At 43.7% G+C, this 27,567-nt stretch overlaps 1 protein-coding gene across 3 annotated transcripts in view; it reads right to left on the bottom strand.

Annotated features, from left to right (window-relative positions):
• The window catches only part of RCAN2 (regulator of calcineurin 2), a 275,947-nt gene that overhangs the window by 19,936 nt on the left and 228,444 nt on the right, over positions 1 to 27,567 (bottom strand). For 2 of the 3 annotated variants that reach the window (XM_040473683.1, XM_040473684.1), the window contains 2 exons: positions 7,855 to 8,028; positions 2,854 to 3,025 (listed from right to left, as the gene is read on the bottom strand). In XM_040473683.1, the coding sequence (XP_040329617.1) occupies positions 2,854 to 3,025; positions 7,855 to 8,028 (346 nt within the window). The remainder of the gene's footprint in view (positions 1 to 2,853; positions 3,026 to 7,854; positions 8,029 to 27,567) is intronic. The other variant, XM_040473685.1, reaches the window with a different exon arrangement.

Here is a 27,567-nt window from a genome sequence, read left to right on the forward strand (position 1 = left end):
TTCCTGCCTCCTCTGTGCCAGGCTCTGTAAGCACCCCTTCTGAGGCCTAAAACCCCCACACTCTCCATTCCTTCTGCCTCCATCAGGTCCGGCTCTCACCTGCCCCTGGCAGTGTCTTCCAGACCTGGGACTCAGCTCCGTCAGCCAGTGAGGGTATCCGAGGCTTGCCCTTATCTTGTCTTTGCACCCAGCTTTGTGAACATGAACTACAGACGAATTTCTTTCCCAATTTTGGATAAAACGTGATTTGAGTTGACTGGGTTACTGGCTCCGAGTGAGTGGACCCGAGGCCAGCTGGGATCTGATGGTCACAAAGTCGGACTCCACCTGGGCCTCCTTTGTTCAATAGTGAAGTAGGAAGATCACCGCCTTGGAACCCTGACTGTGTCCCCCTGTCGGGGCCTCTCGGCTTCCTCCGCTGTAAAATGCAGCTTGGCCAGTGACTCCTAGGTCCTCCGGCCACGACCTCAGGGATTCTCTGAAGCTCCGCTTCCTGCCATCCAAGCAACTGTACAAGGGGGTTCAGATGGGTTCTTGTCAGTATCCGTGCGTGAGGATCAGGCGTACCTTGTCTCCAGTCGGTCCACCTAGGGGTGTGCCTTCCTGCTTCTGGAGTGTTCTGAATTACTGTGGGAAGGGCTTGTACAAGGCCTGACTTGAGAAGACCGAACTTATTTCAACTCATTTCATACACTCTACATTTACCTATAGCACAGACACGCGTGGGAAGTGCGTTGGCTCAGGATTCCTGGATACGGACCGGGCTTTCAGAGAAACAACACGTCACAAATACGTCTCTTGTTATTACATTGCTTCTTTTATCAGTTCATCTTAGTCAGGCACCTACTGCTTCTCACAGTGGCTCTTTAAGGGTGGAACTGATGGCCGCTGTAGAGGCCCCAAGAGGCTGAGTGATTTGATGGTAATTAGAAAGAAACCCCAGAGGGGCGCCTGGGCGGCTCAGCCCTTCCAGCATCCAACCCCCCCTCCGCAAAAGCATTTCTGTGGAATCTCAGAACTGTGGCAACCTAAGTAGTGCCCCCCACCCCAGGGAACAAAAGTCAAGCATTTTGAAAGAAAAAAGGGAATGCTTATAGATGCTGTTCACAAAGGATTCTGGTGGGTGTTGGTGGCAGAATATCTTGGCTGAACAGAACTGGTTGTTAAGGTTGTCACTAAGCAAAGTCTCTCCCTATGGAAAGTTGCCGGCTGAGTTCTTGCAATATCTGTGGTTTGGCCCAGTTCAAAAGTTCATGGTCCTACCGAGTGAGGATGTGCACAAGGCCCATCTCTGGGATGAGCCTCCCAGCGCTGTTTTAAAACGCCTTGGCATGGGGCGCCTGGGTGGCGCAGTCGGTTAAGCGTCTGACTTCAGCCAGGTCACGATCTCGCGGCCCGTGAGTTCGAGCCCCGTGTCAGGCTCTGGGCTGATGGCTCAGAGCCTGGAGCCTGTTTCCGATTCTGTGTCTCCCTCTCTCTCTGCCCCTCCCCCGTTCATGCTCTGTCTCTCTCTGTCCCAAAAATAAATAAACATTGAAAATAAAAATAAAATAAAACGCCTTGGCATAAGGAACCCCATTTCATTTCACCTTTCTTAATACTTTGGAGTATTTTTCCAGCAAGATGGCAGCATCTGCTGAAAGTTTTCACTCTTATGTGGATCCTGAGAAACTTAACTGAAGACAATGGGGGAGGGGAAGGAAAAAAGAAAGGTTAGAGAGGGAGGGAGCCAAAACATAAGAGACTCTTAAAAACTGAGAACAAACTGAGGGTTGATGGGGGGTGGAGGGAGGGGAGGGTGGTGATGGGTATTGAGGAGGGCATCTGTTGGGATGAGCACTGGGTGTTGTATGGAAACCAATTGGACAATAAATTTCATATTAAAAAAAAGAAAAGAAAGTGAGGACGATATCACTTGGGTACAAAACGTACAGAAATTCTGGGCAAGTGCATAGGAGATATGCACAAGGATGTTAACTGTAGCTTTTTAAAAAAATGTTTATTTATTTTTGAGAGAGAGAGAGAGAGAGAGAGAGAGAGCAAGTGGGGAGGGGCAGAAAGAGGGGGACAGAGGATCTGAAGCATTCTCTGTGCTGACAGCAGTGAGCCCATCATGGGGCTCAAACTCACGAACCACAAGATCATGACCTGAGCCGAAGTTGGACACTTAACCGACTGAGCCACCCAGGTGCCCCAACTGTAGCTCTGATTGTAATGGCAAGAAACTGGAGACTGTCTTAAGTGTCCAACTCAGGAGACTGGATGAGTAAAGCGTGATTGCATATTCACCCAATGGAATACTGTATTGCAGAGAATAAGAGAATCTGAGCCTCCTGTACCAACCACCAGAATGAGGGGACTGAAAGATTTTTTTTTTTTTAAGTTAGAGGCTATTGTGATCTGGTTCTTGGGGACCTAGAGACTTCACTTTGGCAGGAAGACTGTCTTGTTTCAGAGGGTTCCTGGGCTTTCCTATGGCAGCAGTAAAAGAAGGTTGCATAGCATCGAAGCCTCGTGCCTGTCGCTAGAGCTCATTTTGCCTGTTCTGAGAAAACAAACAACTTCCTCAAGGTAAAGGAATCCGGTGGCTCTTCCCGGTCTTAAAGTATCTGCATTGCAACGCAGAAGTTGCACAGACAGGCATTTTAGCACCGGTTCCTGAATTGCAGTTAAACAGGGACAAAGTCCGGTGTTGCCTTCCCATCCGTCAGCCCTCGCGCTGTCCACACAGTGCAATAAACCCATTAGAAATGCCCATGTTACCGTGAGCCCCGGATTTCAAGGCTGTTAATCTTGTTTGGCTTTTCTAGGTTGCTGACGATGTTTCTTTCGCAAAAGGGTCGCAGAGCGTACCTGGTCCTAGTTTGGCCACGGCATAGAGGAGGTCGTAGTTGAGGACTGGCGTGGCATCACTGATGGGCTGCCAGCCCACGGGAGGAGACGCCGGGGGTGAGATGAGGAATTGTTTGGCAGGCTGTGGGGGAGCCAAATGCAGCTTGTCACCGTCTGTCTCTGGAGTCTGAACCTTTCAAAGAGGGAAAAAATGAAGACGCATTATTCATTAGGGCCTCAGATGTGCCGTGTGGGTACACGATGATGCAGAGTCGCATTTGGAGCCTGTGACAAGTGATCCAATGAAGCAGGCTATAATAATAATCACTACTTACCACACACTATATGCTCAGTTATCTTATTTCATCCTTAAAACAGTGGCTCTCAACTTTTAGCGTGCATCATAATTACCTGGAGAGCTTACTAAAAGCACAGACTGCAGAGCCCCCACTCCTGGAGTTTCCGATTCAGCAGAGCTGGGGTGGGGTCTGAGGATCTGCATTGCTAACAAGTTCCCAAGTGAGGCTGAACTGCTGGTCCCCAGGCTCCTTCCTCCCTCCTGTCCTCCCTCCTTCTCTCCTTTCTTTTTCTCTCATTCTTTTAGTTGAGGTGATAGTCACATAATATGAAATTAACCATTAGAGTAAACAATCAGTGGCCTTTAGTACATTTCCAGGGTTGTACAATCACCACTTCTACCTACATCCAAAGCATTTTTAAAAAATGTTTATTTATTTTTGAGAGAGAGAGAGGGACAGAGAGACAGAAACAGAGAGAGAGAGAGAGAGAGAGAGAGGGCAAGCAGGGGAGGGGCAGAGAGAGAGGGAGACACAGAATCTGAAGCAGGCTCCAGGCTCTGAGCTGTCAGCACAGAGCCCGACGTGGGGCTCGAAGTCACCATCCGAACCCTGAAATCATGACCTGAGCCGAAGTTGGACGCTTAACTGGCTGAGCCACCCAGGTTCCCACAAAGCATTTTTTTAATTTAATTTAATTTTTTTTAATGTTTATTTATTTTTGAGAGAGAGATACACACACACAGTGTGAGTAGAGGAAGCACAGAGAGAGGGAGACACAGAATCTGAAGCAAGCGCCAGGCTCTGAGCTGTCAACACAGAGCCTGATGTGGGGCTTGAACCCACAGAGACCATAACCTAAGCCGATGTCTGCTGCTTAACCGACTGAGCCACCCAGGTGCCCCAACATTTTTTTAAAGTTTGTTTATTTATTTTGAGAGAGACAGAGGCCGTGTGAGTGGGGAGGGGCAGAAAGAGAGGGACACAGAGAATCCAAAGCATTTTTATTGCCTTAAAGGAAACCCTGTACCCATTAAACAGCTACTACCTTTTTTGCCCCTAGTCAGACCCTGCAACCAACAATCTGCTTTATGTCTCAATGGATTTACCTATTCTGGATATTTTACATAAATGGAATCATATGTGACCTCTTTGTGTCTGGCTGCTTTTACTTAGCATAATGTTTTCAGGGTTCATCTGTGTGGTAGCATGTATCAATGCTTCATTCCTTTTTATGGTTTAATAACATTCCAATGAAAGATGGACCACAGTTTGTTTGTTGAAAGGTGGACCATTGCCGCTGATGGACATTTGGAGTGTTTCTACCCTTTCTACCCTAGTCATAGTACTACTACATATGAATACATGTGTACATGTATTTTTTGAGGCCTATTTTCAAGTCACTTATATGTACACCTAGGAGTGAGTATTTACTGGGTCAGATGGGAACTCTATATGTTTAACTTTTTAAGGAAACAGGTGGGGTTTCATTAGATGAAAAAACTGAGGTTTCTACAAATCACATAGTTACTAGCAGCATGGGATCTGAACATGGGTCTAGGGCCAAAGTCTAAATTCTACCTATTTAGTTTTTATTTTATTTTATTATGGTAAGAACATTTAGCAAGAGATATACCCACTTAATAAATTTTTAAGTCTACAGTATATTATTGTTAATGTTTTTTTTTTTTATTATTGTTTATTTTACTTGAGATAGAGAGAGCACGCAGGAGGGGCAGAGAGAGAGAGGGAGAGAGAGAGAATCCTGCACTGACAGTGCGGAACCTGATGTGTGGCTCAAACTCACAAACTGTGAGATCATGACCTGAGCTGAAATCAAGAGTCAGATACCTGACTGACTGAACCTAGGTGCCCCACAGCATATTATTGTTGACTATGGGTACAATGTTGTGCAGTATATCTCTAAAGCTTATTCATCTCATCTAACTGAAATTTTATACCTGTGGATTAGTAACTCATCGTTTTCCACTCTTTCTAGTTCCTGGCAACTACCATCCTACTCTTTGGTTCTATGAATTTTATTTTTTTAGATCCCTCATATAAGTGGAATCATGCAATATTTGTCTTTCTGTGAATGGCTTATTTCACTTAGCATACTGTCCTCCAGGTTCATCCATATTGCACAATGCCCACACTATCCAAAGCAAACTGCAGACTCAATGCAAGCCTTATCAAAATTGCAATGGCATTTTTATTTTACAGAAATAGTAAAAAAAACAATTCTGAAATTCATATAGAACCACGAGAGACCACAAACAGCCAAATCAATCTTGAGAAAGATGAACATCACACTTCCTGATTTAAAAATATATTACAGGGGCGCCTGGGTGGCGCAGTCGGTTAAGCGTCCGACTTCAGCCAGGTCGTGATCTCGCGGTCCGTGAGTTCGGGCCCCGCGTCCGGCTCTGGGCTGATGGCTCAGAGCCTGGAGCCTGTTTCCGATTCTGTGTCTCCCTCTCTCTCTGCCCCTCCCCCGTTCATGCTCTGTCTCTCTCTGTCACAAAAATAAATAAAAAACGTTGAAAAAAAAATTTAAAAATATATTACAAAGCTACAATAATCAAAACAGCAAGGGACTGGCATTAAGACAGACACGTAAGCCAATGGAACAGAACAGAGAGCTTGGAAATTAATCCACACACAGAGGGTCAACTGATCTTCAACAAGAGTGTCAACAGTACACAATGAGTAAACAACAGTCTCTTCAACAAATGGTGCTGGGAAGACCGGATATCCACATGCAAAGGAATGAAGCTGAAACCTCATTTTACGCCATGCACAAAAACTAACTCAAAATGGATTAAAGATCCTAAACATAAGACCTGAAACTGAGAAAGTCCTAGGAGAAAATAAACAGAAAGCCTCATGACATTGGCCTTGACAATGCTTTCGTAGGTATGACACCAAAAGCACAGGCAACACAAATAAAAATAAACAAGCAGAATTACATCAAGCTAAGTCTTCTCCACATCAAAGGACACTATCAACAGAGTGAAAAGGCAACCTGCATAATGGAGAAAATATTTATAAACCAGATATAGGACAGGTTAATTTCTCTATTCATGTATAGGATGAGAAGTTAAGGAACTCCTATGACTCAAAAGCAAAACAAACAAACAAACACAAAACAAAACACAACCAAACACAACCAAACACAACACAAAACAAAACTACAAAAAAACAAAATAAAACCCAGTAACTCAGTGAAAAAAAAAAACAAAACAGAGTAAGGACCTAAATGAACATTTCTCCAAAGAAGATACATAAATGGCCAACAGGTTTATGAAAAAAATATTTAGGTCACTAAGCACCAGGGAAATGCAAATCACAACCACAATGAGATATCACCTCACAGGTGTTAGGATGGGTGTTATCAAAATTAAATGAACAAATAAAAGACAACAAGTGTTGGCAAGGATGTGGAAAAACAGGAACCATCGTGTGCTGTTGGTGGGAATGCATAAGGGCATAACCACTATAGAAAACAATATGGAGGTTCCTAAAAAAATTAAAAATAGAACTGCCATCTCAATGAGTAATTCCACTCCTGGTTATTTATCCAAAAGAATTGAATTCAGACTCTGGAAGAAATATTAGCACTCCTGCGTTCATTGTAGCACTATTCACAATAGCCAAGGTGTGGAGACAACATAAATGTCCGTCTACAGATGATGCGTAAAGAAAAAGTGGCATCTATGTACAACGGGATACTATTCAGCCTTAAAAAGAAGCAAAGTCTATGTTCTTTTTACTATTCCATCTTCGTAGGGTCCAAAGGTGGGAACAACGTTTACTGACCGATACGAGATGGATCAGGATATCTAATGATGAAGGGAGGGCACTGATGGAACTAACATGAGGACATTGATTTTCTATTGCCGTGGACTTTGTGAGCATTGCCAAGAACTGTTCATCCCCGTTTGGAATAGCCAGCACTTATTTTTGGATGAAATAAAACACACAACTGGTTTCCATATGTTTGTAATCTTTTCTCATGAATCGGAGTCATTGGGAAGATATACAGTCCACTAAAACTATCATATAACTGAACTTTTAATTATAAGCCTGCTAGGAAGTTTAAGAGTAGTTGGGAGTAGACCATTCTTTTTTTTTAAATTTTAAGTTTATTTATTTATTTTGAAAGAGCAGGTGGGGGGAGGGGCAGAGAGAGAGGGAGGGATAGAGGATCCCAAGCAGGCTCCGTACCAACAGAGCTGTGAACCTATGAACCATGAGATCATGACCTGACCTGAGCCAAAACAAAGAGTTGGATGCTTGACTGACTCAGCCACCAGGCGCCCTAGGTGTAGACCATTCTTATTACAAGTACTAGCTGATATTTGCTGTGCATGTACCAAACACTAGGTACTTTAACATGCAATAGTCCACTTAATCCTCGTAAAACAGCAGAATGGTGTGTGTATCATTCTCCCTATTTACAGGTGAGGAAACTGAGACCCACTGACATTGTGTAACTTGCCCAGGTGACAGCTCAGGCTGTCAGCCCTCAGAGCCTGCTTTCTAAACCTCTGTGATACCCCTGTCTGGGAATCAGGGCATAGGTTTATGTATCTGTGAACTGATTATAGACTACAAACCAGTCAAAGTAGAAAGGGCTCCATTTACACTTTTAAAAAGGCAAAATAATAATAATAATAATAATAATAATAATAATAATAATAATGTAGAGCAAGAATTACCTTACCTGTGCAAAGTAGAGTTTTAATTTTTTCCCTCTGAACTGGGTTTCATGAAGCTCTATCCTGGCTCGGGCTGCAGATTTGGGATTGCTGAAGTTTATTCGGACACGTCTGAAACTCTTAAATAGCTGGAAGGTCACACAGTCATCGTAAGTCCGAAACAGACCTTCAAATTTTTCCTGATAAAACAAACACAGAGGAAAATCCGTGGGTCATGTATCTTGCACGACACAAGTAATTAATAAATAAATAAGTGAATAAATAGGCTGTTCTCAACATAACATTCGAGCAGCACATTAGTCATGCATTTTTTTTCACCTGTCAATCTGTTACTGGGTGTTAAACATGCCCGTGGATTCAGTGGAAGGATTCGCAACCTGGGTCTAGGGATCCTTAGAGGAGCAGTGAATGGGGTTTGAAATGCATAACAGACCTGAAAATTATGCAAAATGTTGAGGAAGTTTCTCTGTATATGTATTGTTTTCTGGGGAGAGGGATCATTGTTGTCATAAGATTCTCAAAGAAGTTCATTATATCTAAAATATTAGAGCTCTTTGAGTAAAGTATGCGGTAGATATTACAAGTGACGACCCACTTTGGTGGCACTAGTTAGATGGTGTCATGGGATGAGTCCTGGTCCATGAAATGTGTGCAGAAGGCAATAAAAAGCCCTTGAGAAAGTTTCCTATCTTTCTCTGAAGATGCCGTGTGTTCCAAATGGTATACCATCGAGAAACAGGACTTTCCTCGGTCCCTCAGGAGATTCTCCTGGGTCCCTGAGGGGCTGTGTGGAGCAGAAAGATCTTTCTCCCTACTCCCACCCATCCTAGAGTTGACTTTGCTTTGGCAAAACAAATAAACAAACAGACTTCTATCGCATTAAACCACGGAGATCTGGAGATTATTTTATTCCTACGGCATAACCAAGCCTATCACAATACAAAGTAATCATTTGAAGTTTTTGATTCAGTACAATTTTCAATTCAACTAAACACATCTCTATTAAATGCTCACTTATTACAAGGCACGGTCGCTAGGCTTTAGGGGAGTACACAGATGAGTATTACTGCGTTCCAGCTCTCAGTGATCTAACAACCTACTGTGAGAGGCAGACACAGACACAGATATGAGAATGCCCGTAAGGCGGGGGCAAGGCACAAAAGGAAAATTAAAGACTTAAAAAATACATATATTAATACCATCTGTCTGGTTTCTCTTAACTTTAAAAAATCCTTGTTATAAGTGACACAACCAGTGTATGCGAAGTTACTGTATGTGCTTAGCGGAGAAATTGTTGCTAAGTAAAGAACTTCTATGTAAACAAACCAACAAACCCTGATTCTTTTATTTCTACGACGGAAGGTATATCTTTAAGAGTGAGTACAAGTCGGAATGGAGATGCACCAAGGTTCAGCAAGATTCACTGAATTTGGTTTGTAAGGGCCCCAAGCCATTTCCTTCCTCACCTCTATCTTTCCATAAGTCAGCACCCTGAAGTCTGAAGAGACAAGGACCCGCCTTGGTCACATGGGCACTTAGTGGCAGAACTACAACCAGGCCAAAGTCCTTGTGACCCTGAATATAGAGACGCTTTCAATTATATAAAGAATCACACTGCTGGGCTGAGAAGAAGGGAGAGGTGCCACAGCAGGAGCAAATGATGGGGATCAATAAACTGACCCAAGCTTGTGTGTGAGCACATCTAGGAGAATCAGCAGTGTGATGCGAGGCTGTGACGTCACTGACCTCTGGGGTTTGCACAGGAAGAAGAGCCCAGATGGCAGGGAAGGTCTCCCCGCCTGTTGGGCCTCCAGATGAACACGTCCCAGACCCTCAGATCCATGGCTCGCGACCCTTCCAAAAACGTGGCTCGTTTCTGAGATTCCCCAGGGCATGCCTATGGTTCCTCCCATTTTTGACTCCTGTGTCTTTCTTTTTATGCCTTTATCTGTCCGGTCCAGAACCACAAATGATACATTCAAAGCAAGTTCTTTTTTTTCAAGTTTGATGACATCATGGAGACTTAAGGGGCTCTTTCTCCCCTTTTCAGACTGAGTTCTCAATCCCCTTCCCCTAACAAGAACAAAACAAGGAAAGAACCAAAGAAACAGAACAAAGACAAGGATCTTTCCTTGTCTGTTCCTTGGGAAGTTTTTCCTTCAAGTCTCAAGCCATGGGATGAGCCGACCCCTGGGCCTGGGGCCTCTGCCACCACTCCAAGAGGGCTCATTAAGGAATGGTTTCCCAACAACATTGTGTTTTCCTGAACAGGGGTCCTGGTGAATACAATGTTTTCTGGTTTCTCACAATGACAAGTGCCCTCAGCTGCTCACATCACAGCTGGTGGTTTAATTAATTTGGGGAATTTTTAGGAATGGAAGGAATTAAGAGATTAAAAGCTTTTATTTCTATCTAGAAAAAGTCATATTTCTCAGGACAAAGTTCTTGGGTCTTCTTTGTAGCTCTATGTTTCTCCACCTCTGGTTTGGGAGTTCGCTTCCTCATCTCCTCCACCACGCCTGAGCGTGGCCATGAAGACCAACTTGGAGGGGAGGTGTTCTTTTCCTTCGACTCTAGTCCCTTGTTTGCATCGTATATCTCTTCTTTATGCCTCGCATCTCAGTTGCTCAGAGCTGTTTGGCCTCAAGAACCCGGATTAGAAAAAAAAAATCAAGGGGTCTTGGCATCGGGCTTAGGGGAGGGCTGACAATGAATGGCCTATATGCCGACTCCTTGGCAGGCTTCGGCAGATGTCAGTAACTGAAGGCAATCGTTTTCTCCACCGATCTTCAAAAGAGAGCCCCAGGCAGCTCCTGCATCAAGCTAGAGTTGGCAAGTGACAGGAACCTCATTCCTCTCCTTGTTTTGGGCCTTTAGGCTGATCATCAAAAGAGGTCGTTCACCAAACCTGGACTCAGGGGCCAGGGTTTTCACAAACCCTATAATGATAATAATCATCATCGCAATAAATGAACATTTACTTGGCTTGTCCTCTCGGCACAAGTCTTTTGGGGACTTGTAGTGGCAGTGGCGACAGGCAGCTGGCCAAGAATGGGGGGGATTCACTGGCCCTCTCGATTTGCTTCCAGGAGTGATATGACAACCATTTCGCTGGTGGAGGTGACAGAGCATGAGGAGAAATTGGTTGGAGGCAGGCGAAGCACAGCAACAAACCCTTAGGCAAAACGGTGTCCTGAACACAGGTAGCCACAGGGGTGTCTCACCTTCCTGTAGAGCAAATCTAGGGTTCGATGCCCCGGTTCCCCCCAGACACACAGTGACCGGCACCTCACACGCCCAATAAATTCCTCATTTCCTCAACAGTTAGCTCCCTTTGTAACCACTGGTTTGAAAAGAGTTCCACAGCAGTGATCTCAAATTTTGGTCTCTGGACCTCACCATATGCTTAAAAGTCAGGGAGAATCCTAAAGAACTTTTGATAATGTGAATTTCACTTACCAATGTTCACTGTACTGCAAAGTGAAAAATATATACACTTATAAATGTATTTAAAAGTAACAATAATAAGCCCATTAGATGTTAAAATAATATTTTTATGAAAAATAACTCTTCCAAAGCAAGAAAAAATTTAGTGAGATGAGCATTTTTTTTCATTTCTGAAAGTTTCTTTAATTTCTGACTTAATAGAAGATATCTGAAATCTCCATTTCCTTCTAGGCTCAATCTGTTATACTATGTGGTTTTGTCTGAAGGATATGAATCAAAGTTGGCCTCACCCAAATACATCGTTGGAGACGGGAGGAGTAACTTAATAGCCTTTCAAATATTCTTCGAAATTCCTTGTGAATATTTTTTCCTGATACTTCATCAAAGCTTGACAAGTGGCAGTTTCGTAAAGTATATTACAATGCTGACTCTGAAGCTATAATCAAATAACACTTTTATTTGATTATACTAAGGTCTATTTATTTTTTTGCCTTTAATTTTTAAAAAACATTTTTAAAGTTTATTCATTTTTCAGAGACACAGAGAGAGCGTGAGGGAGGGAACAGCAGAGAGAGAAGGAGACACAGAATCTGAAGCAGGCTCCAGGCTCTGAGCTATCAGCACAGAGCCCAATGCGGGGCTTGAACTCACAGTGTGAGATCATGACCTGAGCTGAAGTCAGATGTAACCGACTGAGCCACCCAGGCGCCCCTAATGTGTGTGTGTGTTTTTAAACCCATGCATGATTCTGTAATGACATACATTGACCACTTGAAAAATATGGTTCCTTGCGTTATGTAGGTTTTCCAAATCCTCACCCATTTCATCACACAGTATAAGAAGTCACATTCATTAATATTACCACCTATCTTATCAAAAAGTCTTTAGAAATTGGAAAGATGTCAGATTCGTGTTGGTAAATACAGGCTTTCCAAAATTCTAATTTTTGCTTGAAAGTTCATTCCTAATCACTGGCAACAAACACTGACAGTTATTTCCCTTGGAGTAACACCCTCATCCATTCACTTTTGAGAAAATATCTGCCAAATATCTAAGTCTGCATAACTACACTTTGTCTGTTAGTTGTTCTTTTAAGTACAAATGGTGTTCCGTGAGAAAACCAAATGCCTAGTTCAGCTTAGGACAGTTTAGAATGTTTCCTCAACTCAGACATTGTATCTCATTGTATCTCACCTCAAACATTGTATCCAAGTATACTTAGTGTACTCCCTATTTTGTTATTCAGATTATTGAAAAGGTGTTATGTTCAAGGAAAAAAGATAATAAAATTAATATATTTTATGGCTTCATCAGGGACATTCTTTCTTTTTTTAAATTCTTTCTTAAAAGTTTATTTTGAGAGAGACAGTGAGAGCAGGGGCAGGTGAAGAGAGAGAGGGAGACGGAGAATCCCAAGCAGGTTCCATGCTGTCAGCACGGAGCCTGGTGTAGGGCTCGATCTCATGAACTGTGAGATCATGACCTGAGATGAAACCAAGAGTAGGACGCTTAACCCACTGAGCCACCCAGATGCCCCCATCAGGGACATTCTTAAGTAACACTGGTATTTTCTTTCTTACTTTCTTCTATCTTTTTTTTTAGTACGAATAATACTGATATCATTTGCTGCCACTGCATTGACTCATACCAGAGCACCAGCGGCTTTAACTGCCATTGCTTTTGCACCATGGATATAACTGTCAAAACAGCTGAAAAGGAAAATAGTGTCTTTGCCTTATTGTGGAAATAGTTTTGACCTCATGGAAAAGCGTCTGTAGACCATCCTTTGAGAACAGCAGTACTATAATATCTCAGAGAAAGTAAGGATTTAGTTGGCTTGGGTTGAAGTCTAGTGAGAATTCTAAGGACACAACATAATGGAAATCTAAGAGGGGCTATCATTCGAGAAAGTGTTGTTATAGTAACTGAATGCTGCAGGGAAGGTGAAAACGACGAAGACGGTTTTGGCCAGTGCGAGACCACTGGTGACACTACTGAGAGCTCTTTGGACAGATGTGGAGGTGAAACCTGGATTATTATGGATTGAGGCGTGAACGGAGGGGAAAAGGTGGAGAAAGAGAGTGTGGTAACGAGAAAGAGGGAGGTGGGATGATAACTACATGGGAAGTCAGGTCACAACAAGATTTTTGGGAGTGTGGGGAGACACTTCCTGGTTGATAACATGAAACTATGATGAAGGGAAGAGAGGAGACAGGAAAGAGGAGAGGGTAGTGGAGACAAGAAGAAGAGGCTTCAGAGAGACTTGTAGACACTTCTTCCCGTGAGACAGGAGGTGACAGATCAGGATGGAGGAGTATGGAAATGCAACAAGCAAACTGAAGATGGCTTTTCATCTCAGGGAAATGGATGGTGAGGTCCTCTGTTCAGGTAGAGAAGGTGAAGGGAGACTGAGGGCTTGAGAAGCTTGAGAAAGACTCAGAACAGCTGCTGTGGTCAGAGGTAAGGAGAGTAAATGTGGATGAGTCAAAGAACGGTGTAATGGGCTGAATTATGTCCCCTCCAAAGGACACGCTCAAGTCTCCAGTACCTGAGAATATGGCCTTATCAGAAATGGGGTCACTGAAGATGTAACTAAGTAAGAGGGGGTGTCATACTGGCATGGGGTGGGCCCTCATCCAGGATGACTGTTGTCCTTATAAGAAGATAGCCATGGGAAGACAGGGAGACATAAGGAAAGTGTCATTTGAAGACAGAGGACTGGAGTGATGCAACTGTAAGCCAAGGAAGGCCAAAGATTGCCGGAAGACTGCAACTACCAGAAGCGAAGAAGAGACGAAGAGCAATTTCCCCGCAAGCTTCAGAGGGAACGCCACCCTGCCGACACCTGATTTTGGTTTTCTAGCCTCCAGAATTGTGCGATAATACATTTCTGTGACTTTAAGGCACTGGTTTGTGGTATTTTGTCACAGCAGCCCTAGAAAACTAACATAGGCAGTTATGCAGCACTAAGGGACCGAATGAAACTGGGGATCCGATGGTTTTAACAGAGCCAGCGAATTCTGTTACACCATCTTTTTCCAGGTGAGTGGGAAGTGGAAAGCGGGGGTCATTCCAGGGTGGGGTGTGCAAGACAGGTGTGTGCAGTGCGGGGAGTGGAAAAAGAAGGAAGAAGGGTAACTTGGTTTCAAATATGAATACTTGGGGATTTTAAATTCCCTGCCTTTCAATGTGTTTGCTTAATAGGAACTGAGTTACAGAAATAAAAAAGGAGAACAAAGGTAGAAACATAAATTGGAGCCAAGAACGCCTAGTTATTCTTTTCCCATGAGGAGTCTGTATTGTGAAAGATTTACAAGGGCAGTCCCTCTGGCAGGACACCCTCCTGAAAACCAGAAAAGCTTCTCACGGGGTCTTGAACACACGCCATGCGTGACTGGGACAACAATGTGCTTCTAATCTTTCTCAAAGCTAACACGATACGGCACTCCCCACCAGCGATACAATGGTCTCGGGGTCCACAGGGTAGAGAGGAGCCTTGTCTTGGAACCAGGAGGAGGGATCTGTCCAGGGTCCTCACAAAGAGGCTCCAGTGATGGGAAGAACCCTGCCCTCAGAAATGATGGAACAAAATCAAGTAGCAGGTGACTAATTATAGTTTCCCAACAACATGGGAGCGACTATTGCTTTTTAAGCTTAGGAAGACTTAGGAAGGGCTCAATGCATTCTACTTGATTGGTTGAGACAAAACCGTAAGGTATCTTATAGAAAGACTATTAGCATGTTAAAATTTAACTCCAACCAGACAGGCTACAGAAGAACAATTCTGTGTAATATATTATGTCCCCGAATCCTTACTTATCTGAACTGACCCTCTGAGGGAGAGTTGAGATTGTTATTGTCCTTGAACAACATATGAAGCAAATGGAAGCCAGAGAAGGTAATGACCTCCACAAAGTCACTCAACTATCCAGTTAGCAAAACCAGAACTAGTAAGCTCAAGTTGTTTACATGACGTAAACATCATGCATTAGATGCAGGCAAGAGAGAAGTCTGAAAAGCGAGAACAAGAAAACCAGCTTTCCTTGTCAGCCGGAAAGAATAGTGCTATCCTTGAGGACGAAGCTCCTGGAGAGGTCCGACGCTGCCTTTATCCGCATTCCAAACGATGCTGTATGCCTTTACATATTTTTCAATTTTCTCACTTATGAGCCCGTTGGGTATAAATTATCTTAATAAGAAATTCGGCTTCTTTCAAAATCACAAGGCTCTCCTCTGTCAGATAATACCTCCCAGAAACCGCTGAAGAATGAAATAATTCATTTCAGTTTATCACCTCTCAATGGAGTCCACTGACAAGTCATGTGAAAATCCCATGTTTAAAGATCATACTGGATTTTACAGGCTGCTCAGGAGGGCCTCCTGGCACAGGGACCCGCTGTTATAAATCTTCCCTAACGCAGACTGCTTGTGTGAAAGGAATATCAGGACTGCATGGGGGGATTTTTCCTCCTGGATTTTAACCTGCCAGGATTTCTTAGGCCAAGCAGATTTGTATTAAATGCCGTTTCGTTTCGTTTCGTTTCGTTTCGTTTCGTTTCGTTTGTGGTCCCGATGTTACCTAAATAGAAAAATCAATATGAAAAGGAGGTTCTCAACCCTTTTTTACTGATAAAACAAGCGGACAGACCTTGTGCCACGTGACTGCTTTGGGAGAAGATAATTCACTGGCAAAGGCACAAAAGGCTTTGTCCCTTCCCACTGGGGTCCTTGTGAGAGTCAAAGGTCTAAACTCTAAAAGAACCCACTTTGTCCTAAAACCTCATCACCTGCTTCTCTCAGCAGAATGCTTTCCACGGCCTGTGTTCGAATCTGTTCTTTCTTTCCCACACTAAGTCTCGCGGTGGCTGGATAATGTTTCTATGCGAGAGTACATTTTGACTTCTTTCTAGTGGAAGAAGTCTCCATTTTCCTGATCTCACTGTGCTGCCATCTACGCATATAGAACTGGATAAACAAACCCCTCAAACTCCTCTAAGCCAAGAATATGTACAGGGGCTACAATCTGGAATGTTCTTTGAATGGGGGTCAACCTAAGCTTTGTGGAGCTTGAGGCTTTGAGAACTTGGGAAACCCTCTTTAGGCAAAATAATATTAAATAGGTGCCAAAGTGGGATATTTTTAAGTTTATTTTTATTTATTTTGAGATAGAGAGATAGAGAGCAAGCAGGGGAGGGGCAGAGAGAGAGAGAGAGAGAGAGAGAGAGAGAGAGAGAATCCCAAGCAGGATCCACATTGTCAGCACAGAGCCCAACATGGGGCTCAAATTCACGAACTGTGAGATCATGACCCGAGCCAAAGTCAAGAGTCCGACACTTAACCGACTAAGCCACCCAGGTGTCCCAAAGTGAAATATTTTTTTAACGACAATAAGAAATTCTTAGAAGTTAGTTTTATGTATTTTACCAAAAAATATATGATCACGTGAAACACATCGTCAGGGTCCTGCCAGGGCCTGGGTATAGGCCCATGCAATGAGGGCCTTAAAGCTGAAATTTCATTCATTTCCCAGGAAATATGCCTAAGAGAAATGACAAATACACTGTGCCATCACAAAGGAGTCTGGAGGCCATGTGTACAATACAGCAAAAATATGGTGTTTGTATGACTCTCGGGCTGATAAGGAACATGTCCCTATGTGTTTGGATCACCTGAAAGAAAGCCAAGAAATTGAATTTGCAAAATGTCAGTTCATTTATCATACAGATGCCTGAGTATTTCCCTGCTATGCACACCAGCACCCATTTTGTAAATACCCAAGATGGAGGACTGGCGGGGGGTGGGGGGAGCCAGTAAGAGGTGTGCTCGGAACCTGTCCCAACAGCTCTACAGTAAGGGATCGTAAGTGTTAGATGAGTGGACCAAGAGGGAAACGTACAGGTGGCATTGTCTGTGTTCCTAGGACCCTTGCGGGGTCTAACTCCCTGAAGCAAATGTGAGACCCTTCTAGCACCTGAGCCCAGGGCTTGTTCTGGGAGGTCACTCTGCCCCCCACCAAGAGAGCCCAGGGGACATGGATCTTGCTGTACCAAGCAAGGTACCATTTGTGGATGGCTGCAGGCTCCCTGTCTGCCGCAGAACGTTTTTAAGCATCCTGAGGGTCTCTGGATATCCAGGGAAGAGTGGGGAGGAGCACCCCACACGTACTGGGGATGAGTACGGGGTCAATCAGGTAACCTCGAGACCTCTGAGGGAGGAATTATGAGCACAGATCTCAGGTACAGGCCACAAATGGCACATATCTGCATGGTTTTAAATACAAAGGAAGGATCTGATGATCCTTTTAGAGCTGCCACATTGCAGTTTACAGTATCAATGGCTGCCTCGGTTCAGGGCATTTCCTGAGGGCTAATGACAGTTTCATCCTTCTCTGGGCCATCAGCTCCTCTTCTTTGATCATCAACCTGCAAGAGCGCCTATGGCTGTCCCCAGCCCTGACTAGATAGAAGCTCTCTCTAACTGTGCCTGTGTGATTGGTGAAAGGCACAGTCTCCTTCGTAGCTCGTAAGACCAGGAATTGCATTTTAACTTCATTTAAATATCGTCCTACCTATTACATTTAGGCAATGGGAGGGCCGCCTAAAGCCACGTCACTAGCGTAGACTCTGGAGCCACGCTTAGCTCGTTCAAATCCTGAACCCAGGATTTGTGCAACCTTGAACAATTTACTGATCTATCTGACACCTCAGTTTCTTTGTCTGTAAGATGGAATAATAGTCTCTATGTGATAGGGGTTCCCCGAACATCAAGTCAATGAGTATGTTTAAGTCACTTAGAAAGGTACTGAGCATTAGTGTGCTCGTACCAGATTGGAGGAGAAGCGATATTTTGTTCATATGTCTGTTCACAGGCCTGCTAGCCCTAGATATGCACATCTCCCTATCCCCAGGTCGAGGTATACCTACATCTGTGTCTATATCCAACTGTATTTATATATCTAGCCTTGTTACCTGGATCTAATCCTTTACAGATGGTAAAGTGCAATTACAGGGATGCCCAGAGTAATAGCTCACATAACATTAAGTCTAATTATACTAATATGATTTTATTGATGTTATTATCTACTTAAGATGTAGAGTCCAAATTAACCATCAGTATTTCTTTCTTGGCTGCGAAGCTTTCAAAGTTTTCTTGACAAAAATGGCACGGTAAATGAAAGAATTCTGAGGAGGAATCAACTGGGTAATTGCTGTCAATTGTTCCCTTTGGAGATCCTGTACCATCAGCGGAGGCCAGGGCTCGGAGAGACAGTGAATACATGACAAAGGTGCCAGCCACTACCAAAAATGTTTGAAGTTCAGGTACATAAGGGATTCATTCAGCCCCTCCCTCACACCTGGCTCCTTTCGCCCCTCCAACAACAATTCACCTATTTCTTAGACAAGCCCATCTCCAGAACTCTATTCCCCATATTCAACTTTTTTCTTGGACGTTCCCTTAGAGGCCCTAGCAGAGAATTTGGCTTTGGAACTATTCAGTTTAAGGCACCGGTTGGATATCTTTAATTCTGCTGCCCCCACCCCCCTGTCTCAATGAACGGTCTCCATACCCAGTTGCTCAAGTTAGGAAGCCGTGGGTCACCTGATCTTCTCCCTCTCCCCCACTCCCACATCCTACCGCAACTCAACAAGACCTGTGCTCTCCCAACCCTTCACCCTTGCGCCAATTCCTTGGCTTGTCACAGCTCATCCCATTACTGCACTAGGTCTCTCTAGATTCAGTCTGGCAACCCTTGAACCAACTTTGAAAGTCTGCCTCAAGAGAGGTCTTTCTAAAAGACAAAATTCCGATATATAAAATCCTTCAGTGGCTTCACACAGCTGTTCGAATACGGCTTGGCTTAGCATTAAAGGCCCTTTATAAAATGGTCCTCACTCACCCTACTAATCTCACATTCTACCCCTTCTCGACCCCATCCCTTACACACCAGCCACTCCCTAACTTCCACTCACAGGTTCCTAAGGCAGGCACTTCTGTACTTCTGGCCTTCCTGCACCTGCTCCTTCTTCTGCCACTGACACCCTTTTCCTTCAGATAACTTTTCCCCCCATATTCTTTTTTCCCCGGTTTTATTGAGGTATAATTGGCCCCTACAACACTGCATAACTTTAAGGTGTACAATATAATGGTCTGAGATATATACAGATGGTAAAATGATTGCCATAATACATTTAGTTAAAAGACACCACCTCAAATAGTTGCCAATTTCTTTTCCTGTGAGGAGAATGTTAAGATCTACTCACAAAGCAAGTTTCAAGTCTACAGTACACTGTGTTGTTAACGGCAGTCATCACGCTGTATGTTACATCCCCATCAAGTAAGGTCTCGTTGTCTCTCGAGTACCAACTTAGGTCTCATATCTGAGAAATCTCTCTGATTTGAATCCTCTGGAGGTTAAGACATCCCATAACACAGTGATCTAGTTAGTGAGGGTAACTGCTCCCTCATTAACTAGACTATAGAAACTTCAAGGGCAGAAATGGTGTCATTTTGACCCTTGTGTCCTTTTCACATGTATGCATTATTGAGTGCCCGCTGTGTACCATCCAGGATGCCTCACTATGGGAAGGGGTCCCTTGGTAATGAATGACAAGGCAAGATGAATAGAACAGTCCTCCCCTTCTCCCCCATGCTACCTTTGGGTGAATTTTCTCTTCTCTTCAAAGTCATCCTTCCATAAAATCCATACATCTGTGGGGCACCGGGGTGTTAAGTTGGTTAAGCATCTGACTCTCGTTTTGGCACAGGTCATGATCTCACAGTTTATAAGTTTGAGCCCCACGTTGGGCTCTGTGCCGACAGCATGGAGTCTGCTTGGGATTCTCTCTCTCTCCCTCTTTTTCTGCCCCTCCCCTCCCTCTCAAAATAAATAAATAAATATATAAATATACATTTAAAAAAATCAATAAATGTGTACTGAACACCCTACTATGACAGGGAAGTTGACGTCAAGTTATACACACTTCTTTCCTGAAGTCTTTCTTGACCCCTTCTTCCGACATACCCTCTCTCCGTTTAGGGTTACCCTCCTCTTCCTTTGATTATTTCACACACTCTGAATCTCCTTTCAGAAATGATGGGTCATCAAAGTTGTGTGTGTGTGTGTGTGTGTGTGTGTGTGTGTGTGTGCACGAGTACATGCAGGAAGAGTCAAGAAAGACTTCAGGGAATAAATGGTATGTGACAAATGGACAGAATATTGATGTGTGGAGATGAATCGTGGTGGGGGACGTTTGAAGAAGCTTTTTGTTCTGGGCAGGAAAGCATCATCATCAAAGGATTTATATGTCCCTATTAATCTGATGTCACCTCTAAGGAAAGGCATGCTGGGGGACTGAGGAAAAAGATGACGAAAGGAATCATATTTCCCTTGTGGCACACTCACAACTGTTATTAAATACTCATAGAATTGCTGTAAATGTGAACCAAGTGAGGTTTGAGAGTTTGCTATTTTACGAGTCAGCTCATACATGTTTCTTACAACATTTATTTTCCTGGCAATATATATGCTCCACTGACTACATTTCATTTGAATTCTAATCCTGCTGATGCACATGGGACAGAGCGCTCACTAGCCCAGAGACCAATTTTGGAAATGACCCCTTTCCTGAATGCCACTCTGTGTTGTCATTGAAAGAGGTAGGAAATGAACGTCTAAAAACAAATAGTGTTCTGTCTTCTCGAGACTGAAGTGAAGCCTCGTTTTAATATCGGGAAGTTAATAATTGATGAGGACATTTTTAGGATGTTTAATGTTAAATTAAAGGGCTAAATCCTAAATATGTTCCATATCACATCCTCCGGAAGATAGGTGATTTAAAATTTAATTCATTCATTTTACCATTTGGCATACGATCAAAGCAAGCTTTTCAAAGGCAGCATGGTATCCTTAACTTACTTTTCTCATGAAATTGAAATGGCATTTCCATTCTTTGGAGAGGCAGATATGAGCAACTTTTTATGACTTAATCTTAAATCTAGAAAGAAAACACAGTTTCTTATGGTCCTATTGGTCCACCCCACTGTTTCTTCCTCCTTTCAATTACACTTTTTCCGTTTTATTTAGGTCCTATCCTCTGTTCTTCACATAATGGCACAAAAATAATACTTGTTAATGATAAAACCTTAACACAGTTAAATCCCTCATGTTCAAATTCCTTGAGATTTGAAACTAAAAGGTTTGTTTCAATCTGTCCCAGAGTTGGGACACACGCTACCTGAATGAGAGCTTTCCAGACTGAAACATGAGAGCCAATACCCATCGAGGCTGACATGGATCTCCTAAAAACAAAACCACTTCTGCAGCTGTCGCTAACGCTGAGCGTAATTTGGGATCGCAATTTTGCACAGTGCTTAAATTTCCACCTGGACATTTATGAGGCAGCCAACCCCTCACTAAGCCCCCTACATATGATAATCCATTTCAATCTCACATAAAGCTTCTGAGGCAGATGAAGAAATGGGTTGAAAGAGACTCGACATTTGCCTTATGTGGCTAGCCGGTCATGACAGAAGGCACATCTCACCCCAGATAGTCCAGTAGTTGGAGTTATGGCCAACCTCTAGGTCACCCCACTGAGAGCAGAGAGGAGCCAGCTGGATATGGGTTTCTCCCTTCTGTTACCTCTCACCCAATGAGACAGATGCATCTTTTGTCTTCAGTCAACTTTGCTCCTGTACATGTCATGGACCAGAGGCAGTGTGAAGAATTCTGGTGTCATCCTAGGAGAATGGTTGGAACCCAAAAAGAAGCTTCTCCTGGCCAAAGGATGGGGGCTTCACATAAGCATTTCAGACTAGAAGCATCTGCAAATAGGATCATAGTAATGAAAGTATGTTTTTTTCCACAATACGCATATTTGTGTGTGTGTGTATGTGTGTGTGTGTGTGTGTGTGTGTGTGTGTGTGTGTGATTTACACACAAAAGCTCAAGATTATTGAATATAAGCCTGATGTAGGGCTGAAACCATTGCCGGCCAAGAAGAATGATTTGACTGAGAATTCCCTTCTCTCCCTGTGGCAGAAAGTTTGGGGAGAAGCATGAGAGCCGAATGCAGCCAGTAACTTGTCGTCAGTGTCCGCGATCATGAGAATCACTACCCTATGTATTGCCCAAACCAGGGCACTTTGAAGCAGGAGCACTATTGATTATACTGTGATCTCAGGACTGTTCAGGGCATGCTGGCTATGTGGTCATCACCTGGCTGGGCCTCTGAATCAGGGATGGCAAAGCTGTGATCCTCAACACCCTAGAAAGAGGTGATGGTCCTGCCTATGGCCACTCCTGTCGGAACATGCAAGCCCTCTCTGCTGTTCAGGGCAGCCAATCAAGCACATTTCATAGACTTTATAGTATGGAATACTTATTTGCAATCTAATGAGGCAGATACAGAATATGTTTTTAGGGATTACCAAAATTCATAAATGAGTATGTGAAAAGATTCTAGGTAGGTGTTCCGCTAAGAAGACTGACCATTGCACAACCAAGTGCTACTGCGCACGAGCATGGAGAGCTGGAATCCCTGCACATCTCAGCCATAATAATAATCGCCAGCACTTACCAGACCTTCCTAAGTGCAGACACTGTTCTAGGTGCTGTATGTCATCCTGAAAGCACAACCTGTGGACCACAGACCAGCAGCAGCAACCCCAGGGGCTTGTTAAGCAAGCAGCATCTCAGCCCCATAAAGCCCCTGGACCTACTGATTCAGAATCTGCATTTCAACAAGATCCCCGGATGATCAGCATCCCATTTAAGTTTGGGTAGCACCAGACTGGAAGGCATGGGTTGGACAATTTCAGACTTAAGAGCTTCCTGACTCAGTGAATACTGATTTATGTAATTGTGCTATTAGGAATTATCAGTGCTGTCCTTGGGTATTAGCAGTTTTCAGTATTTTTTGCATTAATTCATATATTTGCAAAGTTATGGTTAGCAATGATACCCATTGATTGCTTTGGTCTTACAATCACTACATTGTTTTTTTTTTAATCATTATTTTTTCAATGTTTATTTTTGCATTTGCGAGAGAAAGCATGAGTAGGGAAGGGGCAGAGAGAGAGGGAGGCAGAGGTTCTGAAGTAGGTTCTGCACCGACAGCAGAGAGCCCGATGTGGGGCTTGAACTCATAAACCGTGAGATCATGGCCAAAGTTGGATGCTTCACTGATTCAGCCACCCAGGCACCCTCACTACATTCTTTTTGCATTGATTATGATCTTGCTCTTTGTAAGTTCTTTGTTTTCCCTGGACTCTTCTCCCACACAAGGGAGGAGTCCATTGGGTAGGTAGGGTTCTGTGTTGGAGGTTTCCATGGACAAGTGAAGAGGAAAACCAGAAAAGATTTCCAAATGGTACCAGCTGTGGCCTGAGCTGACCAATCATGTGAACTGCAATCTGCCTTGAAGATCGACTGAGCAATCTATTTCTGTTGTGTGTTGCTTAATCAAGTGACATTTGAGACCAAGCAGTACATATGTAAGAATGATACCAACCTCAGCCACCTCCTGATCTCACTCAGTTTTAATGACTTTTTCCAAAGGTTCATTTGATCAGTGATCAAGTTAATCTCTAGTCTTAGAGGGGATAGTAGAGGTGACCAATTCCAACCCCTTGACTTGCAAACTGGAAGAGGTAAAGCAGAGCAGTAGTTAACACACCCAAGGCCTCATCACCAGTCAGAGGCAAAACCGCACTAGAATTTGGGTCCTAAATGTACACACACAACAAAACCTAAAGACATTACAGCAACGTCTTTTTGTTTGTTTGTTGTTATTTCTTTAAGTTTATTTATTATGAGAGAGAGAGCAAGGGCAGAGCAGGGAAGGGACACAGAGATAGGGAGAGAGACAAACCCAAGCAGGCTTCATGCTTCAAGCACGGGGCTTGAACCCATGGACTGTGAAATCATGACCTGAGCCAAAACCAAGAGTCGGACACTTAACCTATCCTAGGTGCCCCTACAGCAAAAATCAAGAGTCTCCTCTGATATTTTTTGATCTTGTGAACAATGCAAGGCTTTGAACAATACAAAGATATTCAGAGGTGTAGTGCTGGAGACCATGTATTCCCTAAAAAAACAGGCCTGTGGTAATTTTATTTTAGAAAATCTCAAATACAAATTTCATCCCAATTTTCCATATCAAAAAGCCAAGGCCAAAAGAAGTTAAGTGATTTGTTAAAGGTTACAGGAAAGCAACAGTAATATGAGGTCAAGCATTGGTCAATCTTACTTAAATTTATCAGAAAAAAAAAGATTTAAAGAAAAATAAGAAATTGCTGGCTTTCGGAAAAAGGTTTCTCAAAACAAGGAATATTAGCTTCTTCAAGGAGTCCTCTGAAGTTTGATTTAAAACTTTATTTTAAAAAGGTCTTAAAAATGGGTTTGTTTCTACGTGTAACACCTAAGTCATCTGTCTCATGAAAATCAGAAGATAATGCTAATGTCTAAATCAAAATTTGAAACTTCTATTTTTTTAATTAAAAAATTAATTTAAAACAGCAGCAAAGGGAGGTACATATAATGGCATTAAATCAACCAACCAGAACTATTGTGACACACTCAATTGTCATTCCTTTTAAATTTCTGGACACATGGGGGTTTGGATTGGTTGTTTCGGAACACGTTATTTGTTTCACTCCATCAATGGCACAAATTTTCACTTGTTTCGTTACAGAATCACATCTGTTTCATTTTTCCTTCCTAGAATTTCTAAATGCTTTTCTCTTTTCATTTTCATTTAAGAGACAGAAGCTCTTATTTCATTAATAACACCACACAACTGTACACCCAGGTTCCGAATTATACGATTTGTTTTACATCCAGTCGAGTCTCGAAGTCACTTAGCACAGACCCCCAGCAAGGCAGAGGCCCTCTTTCCACTGGTTAAGTTTTGGGCCTGTTTTACATCAGTCATGACAAGATTTCTTTGAATCTCAGTCCTGGGTTATTTCCACCACTCCATGTATATGTCCTACCTTTCTATTTCATGAATTAACACTTTCTGTTGGGTGGGAAAACATCTTTGAGTAGTCCCTCTCCCCGACAAAGGTGACCGGTGGTGAACATTCTGGGTCACTGCATTGACAAATATGTCTGTATTTTGCCATCACATTAGACGACAGTCCCAACAAACTTAGCAATCATCTCCAGTTCAGCACCTTACATCCCTTGGATCAGTCGTTGCTTGAAAGCTACCCCTAGAGAAGGGCCAGGGCCATGGTGAGATGGCTCCCTGCTCTCCTGGGCTGGGGGGCTCTCCTCACAGGAGGACTCAGCAGAGCGCCTTCCAAGGCCAATGCCTCAGAGACTGGGGAATGCATGCCTCAGGCATGTTGGGAGGACTTGGAGGGTTCTGAGGGCGAGGGTGCGTGGGTGGGAGGTACTGACAGGCTTCCGAACCCAGAAGCTGGGAGGTGTCAGCTGAGTGCGGGAACCCAGGGCTAGCCAATGAGGGCGACGGCTCTGGGGTGGGGGCTGAGCCTGTAGCACTGCCTCACCGTCATTTTGAAAGTCATTTGACTCAGATTCCCTGAGGCTCAGCTCTTTCTCCCACAGCCCCGACACTCTTCAAGAAACCCCACTTCATTTCGTGATGGCCTACTCACAGGCTCAGCCTGGGAACGCGTGCTGAGGCTGCGAACATGAATGTGGGGGGGGGGGCCCTGTGACTCCACCTGGTTGGCCAGGGTGATGCTCAGAGAGCGGGGCGCTCCTGGGGGGAGGGGGCGCCCCTGTGGCAGCCTGCCCCTGCCCATAGGATCCCACTTGCCTGTCTTCCAGAAGGATTCCCGATCTGCTCATATGGCACTTTCTCCTACTTCCAATGCCATGGATTACTTCTTCTTACATTTGTTCCTGCCATTTTAGAGAGATTTTAGTAGAGAGAGGAGTTCAACTCTTTCTAAGCCTACTACTTTTGGTTAGAAGGGTACCGGGGACATCTTGCAAACGATACTGGGTTGAGCCACATGAAATTGCATTTTATGGAGTTAAAAAAAAACAAACAAACAAACATCGGGGGCGCCTGGGTGGCGCAGTCGGTTAAGCGTCCGACTTCAGCCAGGTCACGATCTTGCGGTCCGTGAGTTCGAGCCCCGCGTCGGGCTCTGGGCTGACGGCTCAGAGCCTGGAGCCTGTTTCCGATTCTGTGTCTCCCTCTCTCTCTGTCCCTCCCCCATTTGTACTCTCTCTCTCTCTCTCTCTCTCTCTCTCAAAAATAAATAAAAACAGGGGCGCCTGGGTGGCGCAGTCGGTTAAGCGGCCGACTTCAGCCAGGTCGCGATCTCGCAGTCCGGGAGTTCGAGCCCCGCGTCGGGCTCTGGGCTGGTGGCTCGGAGCCTGGAGCCTGTTTCCGATTCTGTGTCTCCCTCTCTCTCTGCCCCTCCCCCGTTCAGGCTCTGTCTCTCTCTGTCCCAAAAATAAATAAATGTAAAAAAAAAAAAAAACAAAAACATCGAATATTGGTAATTTCACGTGGTTCAATGTAACAAAGACTAAGTCCACGGGGCATAACATAAACGAGATGAGCCAAAGAATATCTTCATAACTCTCCTTAAGGAAATCATTAGTCATCACCTTTAAAAAAAAGGTACCCTCTTCTTTTTCAGAAAATTCATTCATTCTTCAAATCCAAGGCAGGGAACTTATAATTTAGCTCTGGTGCAATGTCTAACACTGTGCTGGTTATTTCTCCACACAATTATATGTGTTTCAGGCGTACAACACAGTGATTCAACATTTACATACATCATGCAATGCTCACCATAAGTGTATTCGCCATTTGGCACACAAGTTATTACAATATTATGGACAATATTCCCTGGGCTCTACTTTTCATCTCTCTGGCATATTTATTTCATAACTAGAAAGTTGTACTTCTTCACCTCTTTTGCCCATCCCCCCACTCTGCTCCCCTCTGGCAACCACCAGTTTGTTCTTACCAGTGGTTACCTCTACCATTTTATGTATCATCTATCTTCCTCTTTCTTAATATCTTGGGTAATATCTTGGGAAATAAATTGGGAAAATATCTTGAGTAGTCACCCTTCCCCCCCCACACAAGTTTGACATATGGTAAATATTCTGTGTCCCTGAAAAACTGGCAAGTGTCCCATACACTGCTTCAAGGGACAGCAAAAGTAGGGGACCTGGCTCTACACTGTGGCGATTGGGCCAATGAACACCAACCTTTAACACTTTTTAGGCATAAGCTTCATGTCATTAAAACTGTAACAGAGGGGCGCCTGGGTGG

Source organism: Herpailurus yagouaroundi, unplaced genomic scaffold (genome assembly GCF_014898765.1).
Source record: "Herpailurus yagouaroundi ecotype Mexico unplaced genomic scaffold, PumYag 139, whole genome shotgun sequence".
Lineage (NCBI taxonomy): Eukaryota > Metazoa > Chordata > Mammalia > Carnivora > Felidae > Herpailurus > Herpailurus yagouaroundi.